This window comes from Glandiceps talaboti, chromosome 11, assembly GCF_964340395.1.
Source record: "Glandiceps talaboti chromosome 11, keGlaTala1.1, whole genome shotgun sequence".
In the NCBI taxonomy this organism is placed as follows: domain Eukaryota; kingdom Metazoa; phylum Hemichordata; class Enteropneusta; family Spengelidae; genus Glandiceps; species Glandiceps talaboti.
Window position 1 is genome coordinate 1,761,073 of NC_135559.1, and position 24,621 is coordinate 1,785,693.

The window sequence follows — 24,621 nt, forward strand, 5'->3', positions numbered from 1 at the left end:
CCGTGGACAAATTAAATAAGTTTCACTTGATTGCCCGACAACTATCCCATACTCCATCGTTTCGTCACTGGAATAGTGACAATAAAATCTGCATATAGTCGATTTTCTTGCACTCTCACTAAGTTACACCTACACCCTTAATTGTTTTGATATGATGAATCGTAAGGTTACCTTATTTTGCCTGTATATTTTTATCTTGTGTACATGTATATTGGTTTTGTCATTTTGTGTCCTGTGTTAAAATGGGAAACGTACCTTTGAATTCAAATAAATATTCAGACGTTTTGTATGAAGTGTCCAAACTGTAATGTGTTCATGCACGTGCATGATTTGTAAGGTGCTATAAGAAACTTATTGTGTTTTTTAAGGATGGCTTTCAAATAAAGAACATTAAATTCAAAAATATTAAAAAGTGACTTCTTAATTTGGAATGCACTGCTCGAAGCAGTACAATTGGTCTTAATGTTACATCAAATACATAGTTATAATTACCAATCATTAACATCTACGGCTACTAGTGCTAGTATTATACTAGTAAAGCAACCGCATACTTAAATATCAGTGTTGTCATTACGATGATTTACTATGTGTGTGTGAGAGAGAGAGAGAGAGACAGACAGACAGACAGACAGACAGACAGACAGACAGACAGACAGACAGACAGACAGACAGAGACAGAGAGGGACGAACGGACGGACATGCTGACAGACAGACATACATACATACATACATACATACATACATACATACATACATACATACATACATACATACAGAAACACAGACAGACAGACAGACAGACAGACAGACAGACAGACAGACAGACAGACAGACAGACAGACAGACAGACAGACAGACAGAGGAAGAGAGACACAGAGGGGTAGATATATGGAGGGACAGAGACAGGGAAAGAGAGACAGGTAGAGACAGAGAGACAGTGTATCGTAAGCTTTAACTTCTGGTGGTGGTGGTGGTACGTAGTGGTGGTGACGGAAAACCGTGATGTTTCTCTGTGAATAGTGATTTTACGTATTGAATACGGTTAAACCTTTCTAGTACTCAACAAAGAAGAGGTTTTGTAAATTCTTACATTTGGTACCTAGCCTGGTAATAGACGATAACAATAGCCATAAATCTTCAAACTGTTTCACAGCTGACAAATACACATTTCATAGTATGCAAATTAGGTCTATTTTCTGCAATTTGATGTTGACTTGCGAAAAACGTGTACATTTCACATAAGCTGATGACAGCTGTCATCTGTTGCTATAGTAACTACATGTGAAATTTGATCAACTCATTACGATCATATCAATAGCCAATGCATGTGACGTCATTGATGCCCGATTAGAAAAAAATATCTAAGCTTGCATTTACAAATTAATGTAGTAACGCGCGATTTTACTTGATTTATCGCCTCGATTTGACACGAATTCATTTAACCGTAGATTTGTGTTTCACGAGTGTTTATTATAGCGGTATATAATGGAGTCATTTGTGCAAGTAATAGTACATATATTTTTCGTCCACCATTACACTCACAGAGTTTTTCCAGAAAAAAAGTTATTTATTGCTAATAAATAATAAACACATATAACAATGTGAATAAATAAACATCCAGTGTAAATAGTCACAACCTTGAAGCAGATATTTGTAGAATGGCCAGGGTACAAAAAATGTGTTCGAAAAGCGTTTAACCAGGCTTGTTTGCGGAATAATGCTATACCCAAGTTATTGCCTTTGGACAGAAAATATGGATAATCCGATTATACACCTTGGTCATTCTACGTCACGGCGACCTATGTCCACGTCATTAGTTCTGCAGTGCTCGAAATATGAGTCAAAATGTTTCCATGGAAATACTCGTGACTTAAGGGTTTGTCGATAGACTCGTAGTGACAAGTTCACTTACTAAATAGTAGAAATACCTTAAGTGACCTTAGTTAATTCGCATTTTCGTTGACTGAACGAACAAAAATATTTGGGAATGTTTAAATGCATTGCTACAGCCAAGTACATTATGAATCATACCATCCGTAGTGACAAGACCCCTTAGGTCACTCATATTTTCCTGAATTGGCTGAACGAAGAAAATTATTTGGGAATACGTATCTAAAAGCATTTGTACAGTGAAGTATATGTGTGTCATGTTATACCCGTATTAGCTTTAGGTCACTCGTATTTAGCATGACTCACATGTATCTATTAAAGTGACGTCGACGCTCATTTTAAATTTCATAAAATCACTAATTCTTTCTCTTCATATCCCTCATAATTGGATTTATGTGAATCAAATAATTGTTGTAATTGTCTTGTGTATTCACTATGAAGACTATCAATATCCTCTTCGCTTGGTGACGTCATTTTTTCGACCGGTATTGGTCTTCCAACTATAACAGAAAAGAACGACGAAGAAACAATTCAATGATCACGTGATATATATCAGATGCAGATGTAGGAAAACGTAGGAAAAACAGTAAGACGTGCCTAGCTGTCTTTTGTAGACAGTAATATCTATACATTGTAATACAATTGTTGCATATGTCTGTCTGTCTCTTCCAGAGGCCGGGTGATTTGATAAACAAGGACAACATGAAATACACAGTGCATCCATTTAACAATTTTGACAGATCTCAAAAAATGCATTACATCATTATTGTACACTGCTACGGTAAGAGACAGTCACAAGCAATAATTATATCCACTCTGACTGTCGATTATGCACAGTTTAGTTTCTGCTGCTGTAACAATCATCTCTACATATGGTACCTACCTATAGTATTGATTGGACGCCTGTATGGAAGAAATGCTCTTCCGCAGAATGGTATAAAGGGAACGCCAATGTACTTCACCATTTGATTTTGTAATCTTCGGAGAAGAGATCCTGTCGGATTGTTAATTATTTGAGTGTAGATATCATTATCACCAAATGAATATACAGGGACTAGGTGTGCACTGTATTAGGAAACAGATAAAACAACTATCAACCATAAAGTTTGAAGTATGTCACAGACTTAATTAATAACTTCATTTATCCACACTTCCTTGTAGAGGAAGTAATAACATAATACCGTCATATATATACTACAAATATATCATATTTAACCATTAAAAACAATTCTAACTCTACTATATGTAGAAATCAATGGTTTTATCGAAGGCAGTTACACCAGATGCTTAATTATAGCAATGTAAAAATCAACAACATAACAGCAAAGCCAAGACTATCATCATCATCATCATCACCACCACCACTTCCCCTACCCCCATTTCCGGTCAATTACCATAATAACATCCACCAACATAAATATCATCACCATAGCAACAGCAATCAAATCAACAATCACATCGAGATTTCTACGTGTATAAGAATCGCAACGTGTGGTGTTATCGTTACGATAAACATGGGCATGTGCATTGCATGGTCATTAGAAAACGGAGCTAATGTCACACACACACACACACACACACACACACACACACACACACACACACACACACACACACATACATACATACATACATACATACATACATACACACACACGCACGCACGCACGCACGCACGCACGCACGCAAAATTAAGCAATACATATGCCAAATGTATGCTATGACTTACCAGTATTCCACACAGTTACATTTTTCTCAAAACCTCCCTAATTCACTCTCACAACAACCTCTAGCTCCGTAATTCACTATCACAACAACCTCCTTAATTCACTCTCAGAGTTGCTCTCCTCTATAAGGTTAGACTTACTAATTTAGCTTACCCATACTTCAAGGCTAATCGACAAAATCCCCTTCTTTTCTTCAAAATGATAGACGTTCTCCCCGGATGCGCCTCCATAGCTTCCCTTGCCCCTCCAATAGCTAATACACAAGCCATGCCTACTTTATGTTTCTCAAAGAGATACGATATACTACTCTCACTGACGTCACATGCTGAAAGTTAAAGAACATATATATGTAGAATTCAATTGTTACAAAACAATCAGCAAATTGCCTATATTCATTCATTCATTCATTCATTCATTCATTCATTCATTCATTCATTTTTCAGTAACTGTTATCGTTGTCTGGTCGACTATATAATACCCCAGTTACATTCAATGCAGGGGTTAACGTGTAGTTTCCCCTACATTCTCAGTGACAACTTTGACAAGCCCAATGCAAACATTGCTTACACAGCATGGTCTTTTAAATGAGTTCCTTAGATAGAAAGTAATATCTTACCATATCTCATATTATAATCCCTGGCAAATGGAAGATTCATCATCATGCTGGAAACTAGTGGAATAAACCTTATTCCTGGGAATAATCTACTAACATTGCAACCTTCCGTAGCGAACGTCCCAAACAGTCCAGCACAGAACAACCCGTGCGGCTGGTAACATATTATGTAGTTATAAGCGGGGTCTAACTCAGCTGTCTTCTTAAGCTGTATAGGAAAATAGTTTATGTAGTGTTGCCATAGAGACCAGTTCCTACACCAGGAGCTAACACGTGATCCCCGTCTCGGAGTATGCCAGTCGAACACCATCCACAACCCGTACAGAATTGAGATGAAACAATATCGAGTAAATAACAGCCCAATCATTATTACGGTTCCAAATGTTCCAACGAACATAAAAGTAACTGATGCCAAGAATACCGCCAATAGTTCCTTACAGTGTTGCATTGGACTTGTTGTGGCCATCGTATACTTGGTATGTTCATCATACATACTCCGGCCAAACTGTTGACGAAACACATCATCTAATATTTCTATGTAGTACAGATATGATGTTCGGCCAAGTGAAGGCACTAGTTTAGTCATCTTCATTGTTTATATCTAGTGAATACCATCATGCCAAAATTACACAAAAATTACTATTTAAGTTACATTTCCGGTAGAAAGGCTATTTGTGTCAAAAACTCGATCGATCAATCAATCAATCAATCAATCAATCAATCAATCAATCAATCAGTCAGTCAGTCAGTCAGTCAGTCAGTCAGTCAGTCAGTCGATCAATTAAACGAAGGAAGGAAGGAAGGTAGGAAGGATAAAAACCTAGTCTGTACTTAGTATTTAAAGGAGGACGTCAAACCTAAGATTGCCTTGGTTACCCAGCCTCACCGCTGATGGCTCACTTTATGCGATTATGGCGGAGCTGCAGGGGTCGCTGAAGTCCCAGAAGTCTGGCATAAATATAGATCATGGGGATTATGGCGGAGCTGCAGGGGTCGCTGAAGTCCCAGAAGTCTGGCCTAAATATAGATCATTGGGAACCCAGGTGCTGTGTTAAAAACAAACAAATCAATCAATCAATGATAAAATAAACAAATAACTCAATAAATGAAAATAAACATACACAAACAAACAAATTTGTTTAAGTAAATGAAAACATCATTTTAAATACATGAACTAATCTATATATAATGTATACATGCGTCCTGTACTCTAGGAAATAATATACTATGTTTCTATACACTCAAATCCGTAACAAACAAACAAACAAACAAACAAACAAACAAACAAACAAACAAGTATATAGAAATATTGCAGTAGTAGTTACTAGTACGCTGTGTATTATTTTAGTAGACTAGGTGTAAAGGCTCGTATATTATGTATAGATTAGTTATTCATGTGTTTAAAATGTCATTTTCATATCCTCATGCATATTTGTTTGTTTGTGCATGTTTATTTATATTTAATCAGTTGTTCGTGCATTTTTTAACACGATTCCTGGATTCCCAGTACTAATAAATCAACAAAGCTGAAAACCAAGGTTTGACCAAGGCTTCTTAAGCGAACAAAAAAAGGATCGAGCTAAAAAAAAACGTCAAATCGTGACATTTAGAAGAAGAACGTCAAACAAGGTCATTGTGTAAAGAAGATGACACGAACAATCAATTAACATAATTTTATAAAGCATACTCATCTTAAGGAAATAGTATAGATGCCAGAGATTTCCACACTATCATATCATGCACAGGAAATATGTACCATACTGGAGACTGTGAAATTGTACGAGTGGAAATAAAAACAACACTTGGGAGTGGCAATGTGTTACGTACATGGGTTGTCAGTCAGGGACCTCCTGTAATTGTATACAACTGTTATGTATTTATTTTTAAATTCAATTATACACTAGAAATAGTACAACTCCATTATAGCTGGTATGCAAAGTACGTAGTAATATCATTGACAAGTCATCAGTTCATGTCATACCTGTTGATATTTTCAACAAACACAGCTGACTCTGCAATTAACGGTCTAGTGGGTGGGTAGACAGACAGACAGACAGACAGACAGACAGACAGACAGACAGACAGACAGACAGACAGACAGACAGACAGACAGACAGACAGACAGACAGACAGACAGACAGACAGACAGACAGACAGACATACATACATACATACATACATACATACATACATACATACATACATACATACATACATACATACATACATACATACATACATACATACATACATACACGACAAGTAGTATATCCTCGGTGACGTACACAATGTATGCTCAAGCACGAGTACTATCAAAAAAGGAAGAGAGAATGGGCAAGAGAGATTGGTTTAATCATTTATTAGGTTATCAGTCTAGGGGGCATTATCAATGACGACCACCTTCCCACAGGTCAACCAGTACTGTCCGTGATGCTGGTTTTTTGTGTATAATATGTGTACGTGTGTGTATGATACAATATAGTGCATCGATGGGCGACGCAATGTGGCGAAGGAATCCAATGGATTTAATGTTCTCCTCTAGATGGACGGAACACCAAATGTGATCTAGATGCACATTGTAATACATTTGTATATAAGAAGAGGCACCCTTAACCTAGTAGAAGGTAAACATGTGTCTTGTTTCACTATCCTTACTATTTTAGCTGTAATCTCAGATCACCAAACATTTTTCGTGGTCTGAGTTGTAATGCATTGATCTTTACTACCCAGTGATGGTTGACGAACAGAATTGAACAGCCAACTAAGGGGCAACTGAGTGTGCACAGTTCACAGTGTACAGACATATTCGTATCGTATAACATGTAAATTTAGGTCAAATACAAAGTCATTCTATTTGTGCTTGTATGATTTATATACGTGGCCGTACTTTGAGCTTTTGTCAACTCAGTTCACATGTTATTGAAGTTGTTCTACAGCTTGATAAAAAACACAATTTGACATGACAGAAAGTACACATCTTATACGTTTAGTAAAGTGTACGTACTTCCAAGTTCAATTTTCTATATTTCCATGTTATTTTCTACATATTTAACTAGACATTTTATGAACAGACCACTGGACAGTATATATGTAAGTGTTTCAATGTTTTTATACCGATCATTTTTGCTGAATCATTAACCTTGACATTTCTCGCCAACTTACAGCTAGCTCGATGTAGACATTTGTCGCATCACCTAAACTGTCGGGTTTTATTTTTTTTACATTTTTCGTTGCACCAGAATGGTATTTACCCAAACCTTCAATGTGACAACAATTTCGCGCAATGGATAAAGCCTCTATTAACAGAAATACAAAATGTAACATCCCTTACGATAATCTCACCCAATATACTGGTTCGAGCCATTTCACAGTCTCCATAATTTTGTCTTGAGTTCAAAAACGAGTCATATACAGCAGATTTCGTCTTAGCTTGCAAATGTATCAAGATCAGTGAGACTGATCACAAGGATTCATTTTGAGATAGGCACAGTACGGATATCCTTACACAGTGTCTGCTCTGTATTTTAAAATATATTAATGATAACAAAAACTCAAACAAATGTCAGAAAATATCAAGTAGATACTGTGTAAGGGATCTTTGTATTGTGTCTATCACGACTTATGGTATTCTGCGAAACGACACGAAACGAAACGAAACAAAACAAAACGACACAAAACAAAACGAAACGAAACGAAACGAAACGAAATGAATATTTTTTAAACCGAAATCTCCTGTAATGCATAACATACACATTGGGCCTAGTGTTTCTCAGCTTTTCATAATTTCCTATATTTTTTAATCATTAGACACAAACATGAACGGCTTCAAAGAAATAAGCAGCAAATCCAGTCGGACAATGAAGCCTGCCATACTGGACGAACCGCCGGATGGTGGCTGGGGATGGATGGTTGTAATTGCTACATTTATTGTTTTGTTTTTAGTCAGAGGTATTCAGTTTACAAGTGCCATATTTTTCGACATCTTGATCGAATATTTTCAGGAAGGAGCTGGTATGACGTCATGGTTATCGTCATGTGTTTTTTCTATCAGTATGTGTTTAGGTAAGCTTATGACGTCATGGTTATCATCATGCATTGTCAGTTTGTGTGTAGGTTAGCTTATGACATCATGGTTATCATCATGCATTGTCAGTTTGTGTGTAGGTTAGCTTATGACGTCATGGTTATCATCATGCATTGTCAGTTTGTGTGTAGGTTAGCTTATGACATCATGGTTATCATCATGCGTTGTCAGTGTGTTTGTAGGTTAGCTTATGACGTCATGGTTATCGTCGTGCGTTGTTTCTATCAGTTTGTGTGTAGGTTGGCTTACGGTGTCATGCGTTGTCAGTGTATTTGTAGGTATTAGCTTATGACTTCGTGGTTATCGTCATGTGTTTCTAGCAGTTTGTGAGTAGGTTGGCTTATGGGTCACAGTTATCGTCATGCATTGTCAGTGTGTTTGTAGGTATTAGCTTATGACATCATCATGTGTTGTTTCTATCAGTTTTTGTGTAGGTTAGCTTATGATGTCATGGTTATCATCATGCGTTGTTGTCAGTTTGTGTGTAAGTAAGAGAGTAGTTTTTTTCATGGGAGTGGTTTATTTTTACCATTGGAGTGGGTTTTTTTACGATAGGAGTATTTTTTTTCCATTTCATGGGAGTAATTTCATTTTTAGTTTGTGACTTTTGTAGAATTGTCAGTAGTTATCACATGGCATGGGTTCATTACATTAGTGATGATATAATACATGTATGGAAGGTCTCTCATTGACCAACTCTTTCTTATCTTTCAACAGGACCAATCTCTGCTGCTCTGTGTAAACGATATTCACATCGTCAAATAGTTTTCATAGGAGGACTGTTGACATCTGTTTCCATGGTAATCAGTACTTTTGCCCCTACTGTAGAATTTGTCACCATCACATTTGGTGTTTTGGCAGGTAAGTGTCCTACACAACTCGTGTACTACGCAATATGTTGTTAAATATCTGACGTAGATACAACACCTTTCAATTCACTGTTATAATGAAATACCTGACGTAGATACAACACCTTTCAATTCACTATTATAATGAACTACCTGGCGTAGATACAACACCTTTCAATTCACTGTTATAATGAAATATCTGACATAGATACAACACTTTTAAATTCACTGTTATAATGAAATGTCTGACGTAGGTAGGTAGGTACAACACTTTTCAATTCACTGTTATAATGAAATGTCTAACGTAGGTACAACACTTTTCAATTCACTGTTATAATGAAATATCTGACGTAGATACAATACCTTTCAATTCACTGTTATAATGAAATATTTGAACCTGCACTATATATAGCAGCAACTGGAATATATTTATTTTATCAAATATATTCACTAAAAATTGATATAAAGACATTGCATCTGTTAATTTGTGGCCAATGCTATAAGTTAGTAGTGCAACAGCCAAGTTTAAATCTTTAGCGAAAGCTTGGTTTTGAATCTGTTACCATGTTAAAACTGTACTAGTTGTAACTGTAGTATAATTTTTTCGACCAGACAACCACAATATATTCATCGAAAATTGTTAAAATACAAATAACAGATATTGTACATGTTAATCAGTGGTCGATATTATCCATTAGTAGTACAGAAACAGAAAAGATTGAAATCGTGATCGCCATTGAAGGTGTTGAATTTTGGGTGCGGACTCAAAATCAATCCGATTTGATTTATCATGTATGCAGCTACAAAGAAAAACTACGTTTACACAGGTGATGCAATACTATTCACAATGTACAATATTACGAATAAATTATAAAGAGAACATTTTTTAAACATTCCAGTTGCACCTAGTGCAGCTTTAAATGTATTTACTTCTAATATTATTCATTACAGGAGTTGGTTTTAGCCTTGCCCGTATTCCTGCTGTTGGAATGCTTGGTCGCTATTTCAATAAACGTCACGCTACCGCCATGGGCATTGCTTCTATAGGATCTGGATGTGGGGGATTTGTGATGGCTCCATTTGGTCGTTTGCTTATCAATTTTTACGGTTGGCGAGGTAGTATCCTGATACTGGGAGGATTGGTGCTAAATATATGTGTTAGTGCAGTTCTCCTACGGCCAATACATATAACAGCAGACGACAAGAATAAAAAGATGTCCCAGGAGCTAATGACTTTTGAATCCAACTCAGCTATGGAGTTATCACCAAGGAATAGAGTATCACAGTGCTGTATAAACCTGCCTCGTTCTATTTACAATCATTTTGAATTGTCACTCTTTAAAATTCATATGTTTTCAATATTAATGGTGTGTTACGCCTTGCATGCCTTTGGATTCAATATTCCTCTCGTTCACGTCATTAAGAGAGCGATAAACATTGGAATTTCTGACAATAAAGCACCAGCACTTCTGTCGGTTCTCGGATTCTGCATGATGGTTGCAGGCTTCGCACAAGGTCTACTAGTCGATGTTTTCCATCTTTCGAAAGGGAAGGTTTTCGGGGCTGCCATCACCATTTATGGAATAAGCACGACACTTTTAACAACAACCAAAGACTTTACGTCCATGTCCATTGTTATGGCAATCATGGGACTTTCAAGAGGCGTAATCTCTACCTTTGACAGTGTTGTAGTACGAGATATCGTTGGTCATCATAAATTTACGAGTGCTTATGGGTTATCTGTACTCTTTCTTGGAATAAGCCAATTAGTTGGACCACCTATTGCAGGTAGTTATACCTCAGACCACTATTGTAGTGGTCCGAGGTTTAATACAATCATTTCTCGCCAGGGAGGGGGGAGAGAGAGAGAGAGAGAGAGAGAGAGAGAGAGAGAGAGAGAGAGAGAGAGAGAGAGAGAGAGAGAGAGAGAGAGAGAGAGAGAGAGAGAGAGACAGACAGACAGACAGACAGACAGACAGACAGACAGACAGACAGACAGACAGACAGACAGACAGACAGACAGGATAGATAGGATGAAAGGGAAGGAGAGAGGGATGGTGCAAGAGATGGAGTGTCAATGATTAGTATTGAATGAGTGCCTGTGAGAATTTTTGACTGTTGCTTTTCTTCTTGCAGGTTACATCTATGATTATACACATGACTATGAGGTGTCCTTTTACGTTGCTGGTGCAACACTGATATTGAGCGGACTTATGTTGATAGTTAGTTTCTTTTTCTGGGATAGAAAGAAGGTCAGGAAAAGGAAAGGAAATGACGTTACGCATGAAGGAAATGACGTTACGCATGAAGGAAATGACGTTGTGCATGACGGAAATGACGTTGCTCTTGAATTAAATGACGTTACACCCGAGTTCTCTGATGAAGAAATAGTAGGAATTAAATAACAACACATGCTGTCGAGGGTAATATCACACTTTTAAATTAGTGCCTGCCCGAGGGTTGGCACTCTTTACCAAAATTTTAATGATGCCCAAGCCTGAGTGTCTGCACGCGCGAGCAATATTGTATTTAAAGGTCATGTGATTTGATTCTGACCAATGACAGCTTGTGTAAGAACGTTGAGGTGTAATAACAACGAATATAGCATAGTTGATGGACCAATACCAGAGAACCATCATCACCGGGCATCATCATGATCATATATATTCATATCAGTATGTGTATACTCTAATTTTGCACTGTGTAGCGTATCTCCCAAGTTGGAGAATTTTACGAACATGGGAATGTTATTGAGGTAAAACGGAAGTAACGAACTTAGTGCCACTGCCAGTGTGAATGTATTAGTCCTGTAGTAGTGTCAGGAAGGTTCTACTATGATACATTGATGATGACATCAAACAGAGCAAGTGAACGGTAACTTGAAATGGGCGGTAAATTGTACGGAATATTAACTATTAACCAGAACCTGCCGTTTGCTCACTAAATAAGAGGCTGTCTTTGTATTTACGTTAGGGCGGCCCTTTTTATTTTTCTGTTTCTCATCTCCCGACCGACCCTAATTTGAAGCTCCGACATCAGAAAAAAAAAAGTTTTTTTATTTCCGACCGACCCCTGAGCACAGCAAATTGTAAGGTTCCCCATGGCGTCTTAGGCCAGTTCTGCCGAGGCCACGACCTTGCGACATTGGCCCCCTAAAATTACAAATGAAGCAATAATTTTCCCACCTTGCGTCGCTTTGGCGCATTCATTTTACGGCAGACATCAAAATTATCTAAGTCCACGGCTCTGACTCGACGTGAATCCCACAAGAAGTATACTGACTGCGTAAGGGAAAGTTTTGTTGACATCATATAAGATACAGTGACAACGCGCAGTTCTATTGTTAACATAAAAAATGCCACAAAAAGATCAACTTTGATAAAATTAATCTACAAATTAAAAAATTAGAGGGATTAGATGAGACGTCGAAATGGACGTCTCTCGTCACATGTTTTGCCTACTGTCACTGTCGTGACCTCTGACCTAATCACTGACGTGTGCGAAACACTGAACTTGCTACCGGAACATCTATCTCCCATGCCACAGCTCAGAAGCCTTCGTGAACCAAATTTATGGGACAGGTTGTGATTTTCATTTGTTGATGGGTTAAATTAAATGAGTACATATGTATTTCGATTCCGAAAAAGGGGATCGTGTTGCATTATGCATGATGTTGACAGTGCTAGTGACACATATGAATGTTGGGCACTGAATCAATGCGTAATCACTGGCATGGCTACTATAGACGGCCGATGCATGTGCGCCCGGTCAGACATGAAGAACGAACTTGTTGTGCAAATCAGAAAAAAATTGATGTAATATTTACAGAGCATCCCAACTTTGACTTTGTTGATAGTTTTAGTTAAAGATTCAAGTTCTGAGTTTCAAGGACACCTAATGTCAGCAAGTTTACGGTACGTAACTAATGCTGTCATTTGATATAGCAGGACCAAATCATGATACACAGCCAGTAACGGTTAATTAATAAAAAATAAATTATTTTAAAGTTTGTTTGACTATTATTTGTAAGTTTTTCGTTCACATTTGGTACTTTTTAAAGTCAGGGATTTTTTTTCTTAGAAATGTCATGAATTTGAAGAGGGAATGATAAACACAGCAGTGTACTAACAATTTTAAAAATGAAACAAGTGGTTACAAGTTTAGGATTTCTCAAAGTTTTTATTCAATCATATGTTCACTGTGACTTATTTTGAAGTTGTTCATTGTCCTTGTCTGAAAAAAGGGAATTATAAATTTTTAGCACTGCTATTCATTGATATTCAGATTAAAAATTGTGACTACCTGGCTGTCCAATCTTTCTAAACAATATATCATTCATATATATATATATATATATATATATATATATATATATATATATATATATAACTTAAAATTACATAATCTTAATTGCCTTCTTTTTCTAAGGTGTAATGTGTAGTACACAATTTTCAAAAAATAGCTTACTGGGAACTGTTATTATGAATGGAATTTTTTTATGTAGTTAGGTAATGGTCTATACGTAATGGAATATCTCAGACCACAGTATCTCTATAGTGGTCTGAGATAATTTATATGAATATTTCATAGACAATAATAATTGACCCCACTCCCTGTCAAATGACACCAAGGGGCCTGTGTCCCCACTTGTTGGAAACCTTGGCAGAACACCACCGTCTAACCCCCCCCCCCCTCTCACCCACCCACCCACCCAACCCCTTTGTTACGTCAGAGCAGCATGTGTCTTTCATCATGGCAGAAGTCGTTGAGATTTGATGAGGGACAGGGCTCAAAATTAATACTGTCACGCGGTACATTTTGCTGCAATTTAATAATAGCTCTGAATATTTCCATCATTTTCAAAATTATGCTTAAAATTGGTAAAAGTCATACTGCATTCCTAATTTCTTGACCAGTTTTTAGCTTGAAATCAGTTGTATTATCAGGGAAATGACCGACTCCATAGCGTTTCATGACCCATGACATGCATGACCTTTGAAGACATTCCGATGTTTACATTATTACTTTTAATTATTTTTAAACAGTAAATCCCAAAGGGGTTCTGAGTTCTAGAAATGTTTACATGTTATCTGGTGGATTATTTTGACAAGTTCACACTGAAGAAAAATGTTTCATAGGAGTAATGGTTTATATAAATGAAAATTCATCTAGCACACTGATGACAATCACGTAAGTGTTTCAAAAAGTTACATACTAAAGTTCAAATTGGATAACTTGAAAACATTGTTAGCGATGGCAATGCCACTTTGATTAATAGGACGAATGTATTAGTACTCCTGATAAAATCACACAATAGTTCATGGCTACAGAGGTACACCCATCAGGATGATAAGTATTTAATCATCTTCTTACAAAGTTGTTCTACAGACTTGTCAACCTTGCTAAAATGAAGGAAAGAGACTTGTAACAAGGAATTCAATAAAGAGAAGAGAAATGAAGTTGTATAGAGACTAACAGGACAGAAAGGATAGAGAATAGAACTGAAAAAATACATTTTTTTTCTTGCCCCCCCTTTTTTTTTATTTCGCCCGCCCGACCCACCTGACTATTCCATTGGAGATGAGAAACAAAAAAAAAAAAAACCTCACCCTTAGTACTGAAAAAAAATGTAGTGTTTGGTTGGTATTCTCAATTTAATGACATTTGTTCACCGTTGATACCGGGGGGGGGGGGGGGGGGGGGGGGTGTAATAATCAACACAACATTAATTGTTATAACTCAGGCTTGTCACTTGAAATATATTGGGTGTTTTCTTGGATACCAAACATTAATAGGCCCTGGAGCACATAAAGCATGATAGAAGTGACTTCGATAGAGTAAAGTAACTGTTATGACGTGTAAATTTGTTAAAAACCAAGTGTGATGACACAAAATTTGTATTGTACAGAAGTGATAATGCTGTAAGCATGGTAAGTATGTGATGGTCAGACAGGAATGACAGACATTGCAGCATACTGTAAGTGTGTGATGGTCAGACAGGAATGACAGACATTGCAGCATACTGTAAGTGTATGATGGTTAGACAGAAATGACAGACATTGCAGCATACTGTAAGTGTGTGATGGTCAGACAGGAATGACAGACATTGCAGCATACTGTAAGTGTGTGATGGTCAGACAGGAATGACAGACATTGCAGCATACTGTAAGTGTATGATGGTCAGACAGGAATGACAAACATTGCAGCATACTGTAAGTGTGTGATGGTCAGACAGGAATGACAGACATTGCAGCATACTGTAAGTGTATGATGGTCAGACAGGAATGACAAACATTGCAGCATACTGTAAGTGTGTGATGGTCAGACAGGAATGACAGACATTGCAGCATACTGTAAGTGTGTGATGGTCAGACAGAAATGACAAATTGGAGAAAGACACAATTCAGAAATTGAGGAAGATTGACTACTTTAATATCACCTGCAAATAATTCTGTACTTTTGAAAAAATTGTACACACTTTAAGTTGCCACATGAATTCAATGTCAACCAGAGAGACTGACAAATAACCAGCATTATAAAACATTAAAATTTAGATTTTTAAAATCGACAGGACATATTCTACAATATCTTAAAAATGGACAAATATTCTATGATATGGTATAAATGTTATTTAATAAAACCCTTGCATATGTTTGTGATCAGAATGTCATTTTATCAGTGCATTGAAGGTGTCTTATTTAGTTAGTCTGTCATATCACACTAGCCCCATCTACATGTAGGTCGTCCTACCTGAGGTAGGATAGGTGTGTGTCTACATGTAGGAAGGTTGCGGCGTAGATGTCGTGTGTTCCCTCCTGACGCCGTCCTGACAGTACATAGGACGAAGTCAGGAGGGTTTCAGGAAACCTCTCAAAGGTGTCCTAAGTCAGGACGGTTTCAGGACGCATTTGCATTTACATGGGCTTCAAACTATCCTGAACCCTACCTCAGGTAGGATTGTAGTGCCGTGTAGATGGGGCTACTGTCAAGCTAACATACATTTGATACAAAAAATAGCGGGAGCCTCAGATCATCAGATGTAGATTCATGCAATACTTGATCAGTTTGTTATGTTTGTGAAAGTTAGTCATACGGTATACAACAATAAACGAAATGAAGGAACATGGCATGAACCTACATCAGAGGTACCCCATATTGTTTTGTATCAATGTATGTCAGTTTGATAGTGTGACAAGAAGAAGACTTTTTCAATGACACCTTCAAAGTTAGTTTTAATTGGCCACCACTGATAAAATGATGTTCTGATCAGAGGTATCTCTTGACAACTGCTGCAATGGTTGTATAAAGACACAAACTCTAGATGTGATCTACACTTAGTAATTACATTAATCTCAGTTACTGGACAAACTTCATAACACCACGTCATAGCATTGTATGCATATATACCAATACAAACATTTACTACTGAGAGGTCTAACATCATGAAGTAATATTTACATCAATATGAAATAAATTTAATTGTGTGCTACGAGAGAGAGAGAGAGAGAGAGAGAGAGAGAGAGAGAGAGAGAGAGAGAGAGAGAGAGAGAGAGAGAGAAATTGAGAGAGATGGTGAAAGAGAGAATGAGGGTGAAAGACAGACGAGTGTGTGTGTGTGAGAGAGAGTGTGAGAGAGAGAGAGAGACAATGTGAGCAATCTGTCTAGACAGACTTATATCCTATTTCTCTTGATAAATAATAAATAACTTTACTATAATAATTACATTTCCCCTATTATTAGCTTACATATCTCACCAACAGCAAATCTGGAAAAACATATGTTGAAATACATATACTTTACTTCTACTTACTATATTCAATGTGAAAAAACCCTGAAGGTTCAAGTTAAAACACAAACAAATTCAAATCCAGTCAATGTTATTCTGTGGTTTTCTCTTTTTGTTTGATAATGATATAATAATGTAATAATGTTAGTTTTTATTTAGCGCTTTCCCACTTTGTGCCCAAAGCGCTTTACAATTATTGCCCCTGGTACAGATCTATAGCAGCACAGCAGTCCTCCTCAACTCCCTGTGAAGCATACAATCCATTGCAGCCTGTGTAAGTGCATAGGATTAAAGCATTCATATTGCAACCTCTATCCTACCAGGTCCCCAATTATACAGCTGGGTTGACTGAGGCACAGCTGTGGTTGAAATCTTGCCCAATGACTTTAGCTACTCAGAAACAAATGGCAGCGATGGGGCTCGAACCTGCAATCTGCAGATTCCAAGCCAGCCACTCTAACCATTCACCCATCATGACTCCACTATGGTATGTTGATGGTATCTAGTTAGGGAATCAATTAAATGTACACCACTTTAGATTTAATCTAATTATGATACATTACCAATTAGAGAGAAATTTGACCAAATTAATCAATTCCATTTGTACATTTCAGTGAAAGCTAATTACTGAAATGGATGACATAAGACCAAATAAACTAAATTTCACGGTTGCTATTACATACTTAGGGTAGCATGACATCTCAGTTATTTGTTCAATTCTTGCCATTTTAATGATATTTGGCTTTCATATTTCAATGACTTATTTAGACTATCATAAAAAAATTCATATTTTGGCATAGTTTTCAGCAATAATATAGTATGTATACCCTGTATAGTTTAGAAAAGTTGACATATTATCAAATCTAAGATAATGTAAATGATACCTTCTGATACATGGGTGCAAGTGTGGCATACTTGGGATATTTGCATGAGTACTTGTGATACTCTTCATGCGTAAGTGAAAGTGTAGCAGAAAACATTGCAAGAATGAGTGTAAACATCCCTGGTGAGTACCCACACTAGCACTCATATGGCATAGAATACTGTCAGCTATTTCACTGTAATTAATTTCCCAACATTTTTAATTTTTTAATTGTCATTGTTCATCACTTTAAATATTTTTTTACAACAGAAAGGGCACTATGGAAAATAAGTAATTGCTATAAAAATAAATAAATGATATTATTACATATGTTTATCCGAAACAGCGACATTTCCTTTAAAATCTTACTGTGCGATCTTGCGATTACATGTACAAGGAATGAATGCACTCATTTGCATTTAATTTGCATATGGTACGCAATAATGTTTTTGGTATTACACTGTAGTGCAATTATCATTACATAGTATGTGTGTGTATTACTGTAAGTAATCTCTGGTATATATGTAATAATTCCTGGTACATAGTTTAAGAACATCAAGTTTTAGCATTGTTTGGTGACAGTGTTCTTACGAAGACGTGAATTGCACAAGCTACTCAAACTTGCTCCAATTTGTAAAGATTGAGGATGGTATTCTACTTGTTGGAAGCAAATGTCTGTAGACCTTTCAGAGATGACCCCAAGTTCTTTTTAACCTAGGAAATAAAATATAACCTGTATTCTCCTAAATCATTACGATCTGAATAAAGAAACACATAAAATGACCAATTTATGAATAAATAAATAAATGATGAACTCCACGACGATCTTTCACTTTTATAACTTAAAGTGGGCCATATTTTCTGATTGTTCCTCAGTGTCTGTTTCATTATAAAATGATTTGAATAATGGCTGCTGATTGGTTGAAATTTTCTGATGCTAATCAAGAAAGACTAGATCATCTCAATAATTGTCCAGGCTTCTCTGTTTCATAATAAAATCGTTTAATTAATGGCTGCTGATTGGTTGAAATTTTCTGATGCTAATCAAGAAAGACTAAATCGTCTCAATAATTGTCTGGGCTTCTCTGTCCGTTTCATCATCAAAAGAATGCACTCCTTCATCACTGCTATATTTGATAATACCTTTGTCACTTGGTGGGGTTTCATTTTGGACTATTTCAGTGTTTTCACAGTGTACAATGGCAGTTGCCTGTATACTGTAATTGTCACATTGCTGTGTCCTTGCATCATCATCATTGGTTGTGTCCATACCATAATTATCATACTGGTACATCCCTGTATTATTGGCAACAATTCCTGATGGTGTTCCTACGTCACCTTCTTCATAGTCAGTTTCATCAATACACGTCAGTAATGTCCCTGTAAAAAGTGAAACATACATTCAAGTAAAACATACAGTAAAAGAGGCTATGGTTTACAACGGTGTGCATTCCCTAGCTAAGCATGTATTCTTGTGTACAATTTCCTTTAGGAAAAGACTTTCCATAACTCTTTATTTTGATCTCAGATGAAAATTTCTACTCAGTCAAAAACATGTTTGGTAGTAAATCTCAAGAGAGGGTTAACAGTAATGTGCAATGCACCGTAAAGGATTGGGAGGACATTGTATTAGATGGCTTTCTGCAAATGAATAAAATGTTGTATGCATACAACTACACCTACCTGAGTCACTAGTAGTTATTCCAGTACCACTGGAAGCTAGAGAATTAGATCTGTTAGCTCGAAACTGAAGCAATGCTAACTGCATCTTAGTTAGATCTGCAACACTGTCACTCATACTGTGTGCTCGGGAAGCTCTCCGTGATTGTAAAAATAGAATTTCATCATCATCTAATGTCTGTGATTTGCGACATAATATATAATATGCTCCTTTCCTGATGGTCTCACTCCACAGACCATAGATGCACGGATAAAACAATGATGCTGAGAACGCAAGCCATGTCACCATGACAACGATAGAGCTAGGTATGTCATTGGCACTATGGATAGCCTCACAAGAAATACACACACACATTGGTCCTAGTGTTAATAACGTCACTCCTAGAAGAAGAGAGACTGTTTTCAATGCTTTGGACGGTGAATTTACTTTAAGCATTAAAGAAAGTGATGATCGGGATCTCTTCCTTGGACGAGTCCCATTACCAATCTCACTTATTGCACTGCTATCACTATGGCGACGTTGGCTATGATGTTGCCCTACATCTGATGAGAAGCTGATGCGACGATTTTCGATAGCACCATCAGTACTGTGTCGCCTTGGACTGTCCGGTTTGTTGTCAAAGGTACTGCCAGTACTGTGTCGTCTTGGACTTTCTAACATCATATTGCCAATATTGACTTTTCTAGCTTTAGTCCTTGCTACACTTAATATCCTAACATAACAAATCACCATGGTAACAAACGGTGCTAAGTAACATACTATAAGAAGAAAGACAGAATATGATATGTGTTTATTCCATTCAGGGAGGCAGCTTGACTTGTCTGTGTTGAATTTATACTTGGACCAACCGAAGGCAGGTGGGATGCTACATATGACGGCTACCAACCATCCACATAGTATAATTGGAACAGATCTTGTGTTTGTAAATGCTAACGGATATAACATTGGACGTACAATGGCATAATACCTGCAAAATAATTGAAATGAAAATATTCAATTTCAAAATCAAACAAATGTAACAATAGAAAATTATAAATTTCTCACAAAACCAGTTATAAACAGCTGTTTAAGTAAGTATTTGTTGTCAAATTCCACGTACCTGTCTAGGGCTATTATTGCCAGCATCACCATACTGCCAGACAATGTTGTCATAGTAACAAAACCAGTAAAATTACACCACACAACACCAAAAATCCAGTCATCATATAGAATACTAATGAAGACAAAGGGTAGAACTATACCACTGAAAATACCATTTGGTAACGTCAAGCTGAAGACATATCGATTTCCTGTCGTCATTACGGATGATTTGCGATACAATGTCAGTGAGATCAGAATATTCAAAAACACGGATGTAATAATAATGACAGCCAATGTTATTGCTTTCAGTACAATAGCTACCACATCCTTGCTGGAGCCAGTTTCCAGGGTAACATATGTCAAACTGATGGGGAGCGTAGTCAGGTTGCCGACAGCGACAGAAGAATTCCAACTCTCTGTTGACACACTCATCTTCGTATTAAAAACAGCTCACAAACAACAGACACCTCAAGTCAAGTTATCTAGTTTGAAATCTTGGCTGGTCAACTTAAATGCAGTGTAATGACACAGACGGTCATAATTACAGATATAAGCTAATACACATATTTAGTTAATTAAGCTTCTTCACACTCAAGGTCGTCACTATGTTATCCAGCATTCCTTCATTCCTATTCCTGTTAAGACACATGTAGAATGTGACCACTGAAATGAAAACTACCGATGGAATGTACGTCACTGTAGTTCCATTCATCCTCTTCTGAATGTATTCACATCAGATATAACCTTCTCAAATCTGCAATTCAAACAAAAAAAAAAGGGTAAAAATAGTTAATCAATAGACATAATCTAATTTCTAATGTTGCATTACCTGTAATTAAATCATTAAAAAGTCATAATGCTTCCTTGAATTAGTAAGAATGAAAGACCTGCCATCAAACAAACACGTGTATGTAATAATGCGGATTCAACTAGAGACAAACTACCTGGAAATACATGTGCTAGACTGTACATGTCACGTATGTGCACAGTTTGATAATGAACATATGTGGGTTTCTATCATTCACCAAACCTTGTTATACTTTCTACCTGCGTTCCCAATTGTCTAGTCCTTTGTATAAATAACAGTTTCTAAATATAGTTGGTATTGATTGAGTACATAATACCATTACAGTCCGTGTTAGTCTTGGTGTGGGCTACAAACATACATGTACATACAATGATGAATTCTTTAGTCAATAGACTTTCTCTTAGCCTGTCAACTCCTGTGCTTACTTTGGAACATTGAAACTGACATATTTACATAGTTTTTGAAATTTTCATTTAAGTGGTACAGTCTGTAACTGAGCTGCATTTTTCGGTTAATGTCAGTTATTACTAATACACACTGAAAATGTGTAACTGCAGGTGGTCCAATAGGCTACCACTCTTGGAAATACATGTAGCCTTAGAATGGTTATCAGTAATGTCATACTCCTGAACTGAGGAAAATTGGGGACCGACACCCCCCCCCCCACCCCCCATTGGAAATAAAATTGGGAACCCCCATTGGAAATATACAAATAGGTCTGATAAGTGATATTAAATACTTTCATATGCCTAAATCTTCAGTCTTCTAAATGATTCACAATCAGTGGTAGTCCAAGTAGGCTACCAGCTTTAAATTATACTAAGTCTCCTGACAAGAATCAGTAGTCAGTGGATGCAGCCCTGTAACTGAGTATGCACAATATTTACTTGTGACCAAAGAGTAAACTTTTACGGATCAATATTTGCCATATATCAAACACACAGCTGCCATGGTATTGTCAGAAGAGTCTTATTTCAGACAAATTTTTCCTAAACTTTTTGAGTTATTTGTAACAGGTTTTTTAAAACCAAAAATAACTTTTTTACATAATCACACATCTTATGGTCCAAGTTAAATACATCCCCATCAAATACCAAGGCAATCTACCCAGCAGCATTTGACTCACACACACACACACGCACGCACGCACGCACACACACACACACACACACACACACACACACACACACATACACACACACACACACTTCTTTTTTTATCAAAAGCAAAAAGTTGTATTACTTTTTAAGTGCCTCACTAAAGTCATCACACAATAGCAGTGAATAGCCATTGTAATAAAAAGTATTCAGCCTGTACTTTGCAAATACAATTGCCTTTACAAGTGACAACAATAGTTAACAGACACTGTGGCTATTATTAGACGCCTCCCTTTTACCATCCATAAATTATTTCTCCTAGTTGTACACTGACAATGGAAATAACATATATACATTGTGTTATTGCTAACCTTTGGGAACCCTGGTAACGAAGGGTGTGGGGAGATGGCCACATTGATATTCCTTTGGAACTCATGATTTACCAACAATGCAGGGGTGAACAAATCCACTGGTCCTGGGTCCAGGACTAGCGATTTTTTTGGGTGGCCCACACAAATTTTACCTTGTCTGGTCCGTTGGACCAGTACCTTACTTTTAATAACTATGTTAAAAAGTCGTATGAATATACAGATTCATAGGTAAGATTTAATGTGTCACATTAGCGGGACCTGGGACCACTAATTCTTTCAGCAGGACCACTGGATTTTTTAAGGCACTGGTCCGGGGACCACCAGTTCACAAAATGATTTGTTCACCCCTGCAATGTGTGTTGATTGTGCATATGTCCCATTTCATTTTAGTGCAGCGGGTAGTATGGGGGTGGGGGGTGGTGACATTGATAATCTATACCTTTGAAACTCATGGTTTTACCTACAATGTGTGTTAGTGTCACTGGCTCTGAATGGTGAATGGTTTCTGTGTGGTTGTATCAAACAGAGCCAGTGAATGGTTTCTGTGTGGTTGTATCAAACAGAGCCACTGAATGGTTTCTGTGTGGTTATATAAAACAGAGCGACTGAATGGTTTCTGTGTGGTTGTATCATACAGAGCCAGCGAACGCTAACATGAAAGAAGCTATACAGCTAATATATATTACTAGTATCATGTATTTATCCTTTATATATCTGCATACTCAAAGTATTCCCTGGTTCCACATTCTGCCAATCCTTGCAGACTGAATTCATTTTCATTGATTAAGTAAAGCAAGGAGGTCAAATTCAAATTATACGAACAGTTCTAGCTGTCTTTTGAAAAAAAAAGTCAATAGCTCTTACATATTTTGCACTCAACTTAGCTTTTCAATAAGTGGAAACATCAATGGTTCTAGCATATGAGGTACAATGTATATATGAATTAGCTCTGGATGTATACACCAAGGGGTTGAGAAGACGTTGAGAAGACCTTACATCCATCTAGCTAAATTTGAGTCTCAGTGTATGTTAATATTATATATGTGACTATGAAATGTACACATACAAATATTCTTACTGTATTCAAAACTTTGTAAACATACAAATAGTTGCAAATAAAAAAAGTCTTTTAGACCCCATCTCATTGTGTTAATTTAATAATTCTACGTTTAACAAACAAACAAACAAACATAAACCAATCAATCAATATTAACCATGAATTTATAATTAATGGCAATGATTGACTTTTGATAATGATTGCATGTATAATCATCACTTTAAGTGACATCATACAGCAGTTTAAGTATATAGGCAGTGGAGGGGTCTATGGTTCAAGTAAGCAAAACACAACATTTGACATGTAGCAGTACTATAGTTATAAAGACAACCTGGTACAAATCCACAACTTTGTACCTACCTAATAGTGACATAAATCAATTACAAGTCAATGAAATCAGTAAGAAAATAAAAACACAGCAAATAATCAACATTGAACATCAGCAACAAGCAAGCTTCATCTCACAGTGGAAAAACAGCTTAAATAACAGAGAGGAAAATGGAAATAATAACTGCAAACTCAGAACATACAAACTCATTAAATTAGATTTTAAGCTTGAACCATATCTAGAAAAATTAAATAACCCAGAATTGCGATCAATAATCTGTAAATTCAGACTAAGTGACCACAAACTTGAAATTGAAAAGGGCCGTCATCACAAAATACCAGCTAAAAGCAGATTATGTAAAATATGCAACTCAACCCTTGTAGAAGAT

The 24,621-nt window shown here is 36.7% G+C and overlaps 3 protein-coding genes across 3 annotated transcripts; 1 reads left to right on the forward strand and 2 right to left on the reverse strand.

Moving 5' to 3' along the window:
* Positions 1 to 1,798: 1,798 nt before the first annotated feature.
* Positions 1,799 to 5,240, reverse strand: LOC144442790 (2-acylglycerol O-acyltransferase 2-B-like). The gene is made up of 5 exons (XM_078132164.1): positions 5,088 to 5,240; positions 4,234 to 4,735; positions 3,771 to 3,942; positions 2,774 to 2,955; positions 1,799 to 2,390 (listed from the first exon to the last, which is right to left on the reverse strand). Exons 2-5 carry the CDS (start codon positions 4,721 to 4,723, stop codon positions 2,236 to 2,238), a joined length of 999 nt encoding a protein of 332 aa, XP_077988290.1. The 5' UTR covers positions 4,724 to 4,735; positions 5,088 to 5,240; the 3' UTR covers positions 1,799 to 2,235.
* LOC144442645 (monocarboxylate transporter 12-like) lies at positions 5,142 to 11,567 on the forward strand. The gene is made up of 6 exons (XM_078132023.1): positions 5,142 to 5,273; positions 7,287 to 7,320; positions 8,038 to 8,241; positions 9,032 to 9,175; positions 10,114 to 10,950; positions 11,299 to 11,567. The coding sequence occupies exons 1-6, from the start codon at positions 5,142 to 5,144 to the stop codon at positions 11,565 to 11,567; spliced, it is 1,620 nt and encodes a 539-aa protein (XP_077988149.1).
* Positions 11,568 to 18,865: 7,298 nt separating this feature from the next.
* On the reverse strand, positions 18,866 to 21,004 carry LOC144442646 (G-protein coupled receptor 161-like). Its single transcript, XM_078132025.1, has 3 exons — positions 20,592 to 21,004; positions 19,495 to 20,459; positions 18,866 to 19,191 (listed from the first exon to the last, which is right to left on the reverse strand). Exons 1-3 carry the CDS (start codon positions 21,002 to 21,004, stop codon positions 18,866 to 18,868), a joined length of 1,704 nt encoding a protein of 567 aa, XP_077988151.1.
* Positions 21,005 to 24,621: the final 3,617 nt, after the last annotated feature.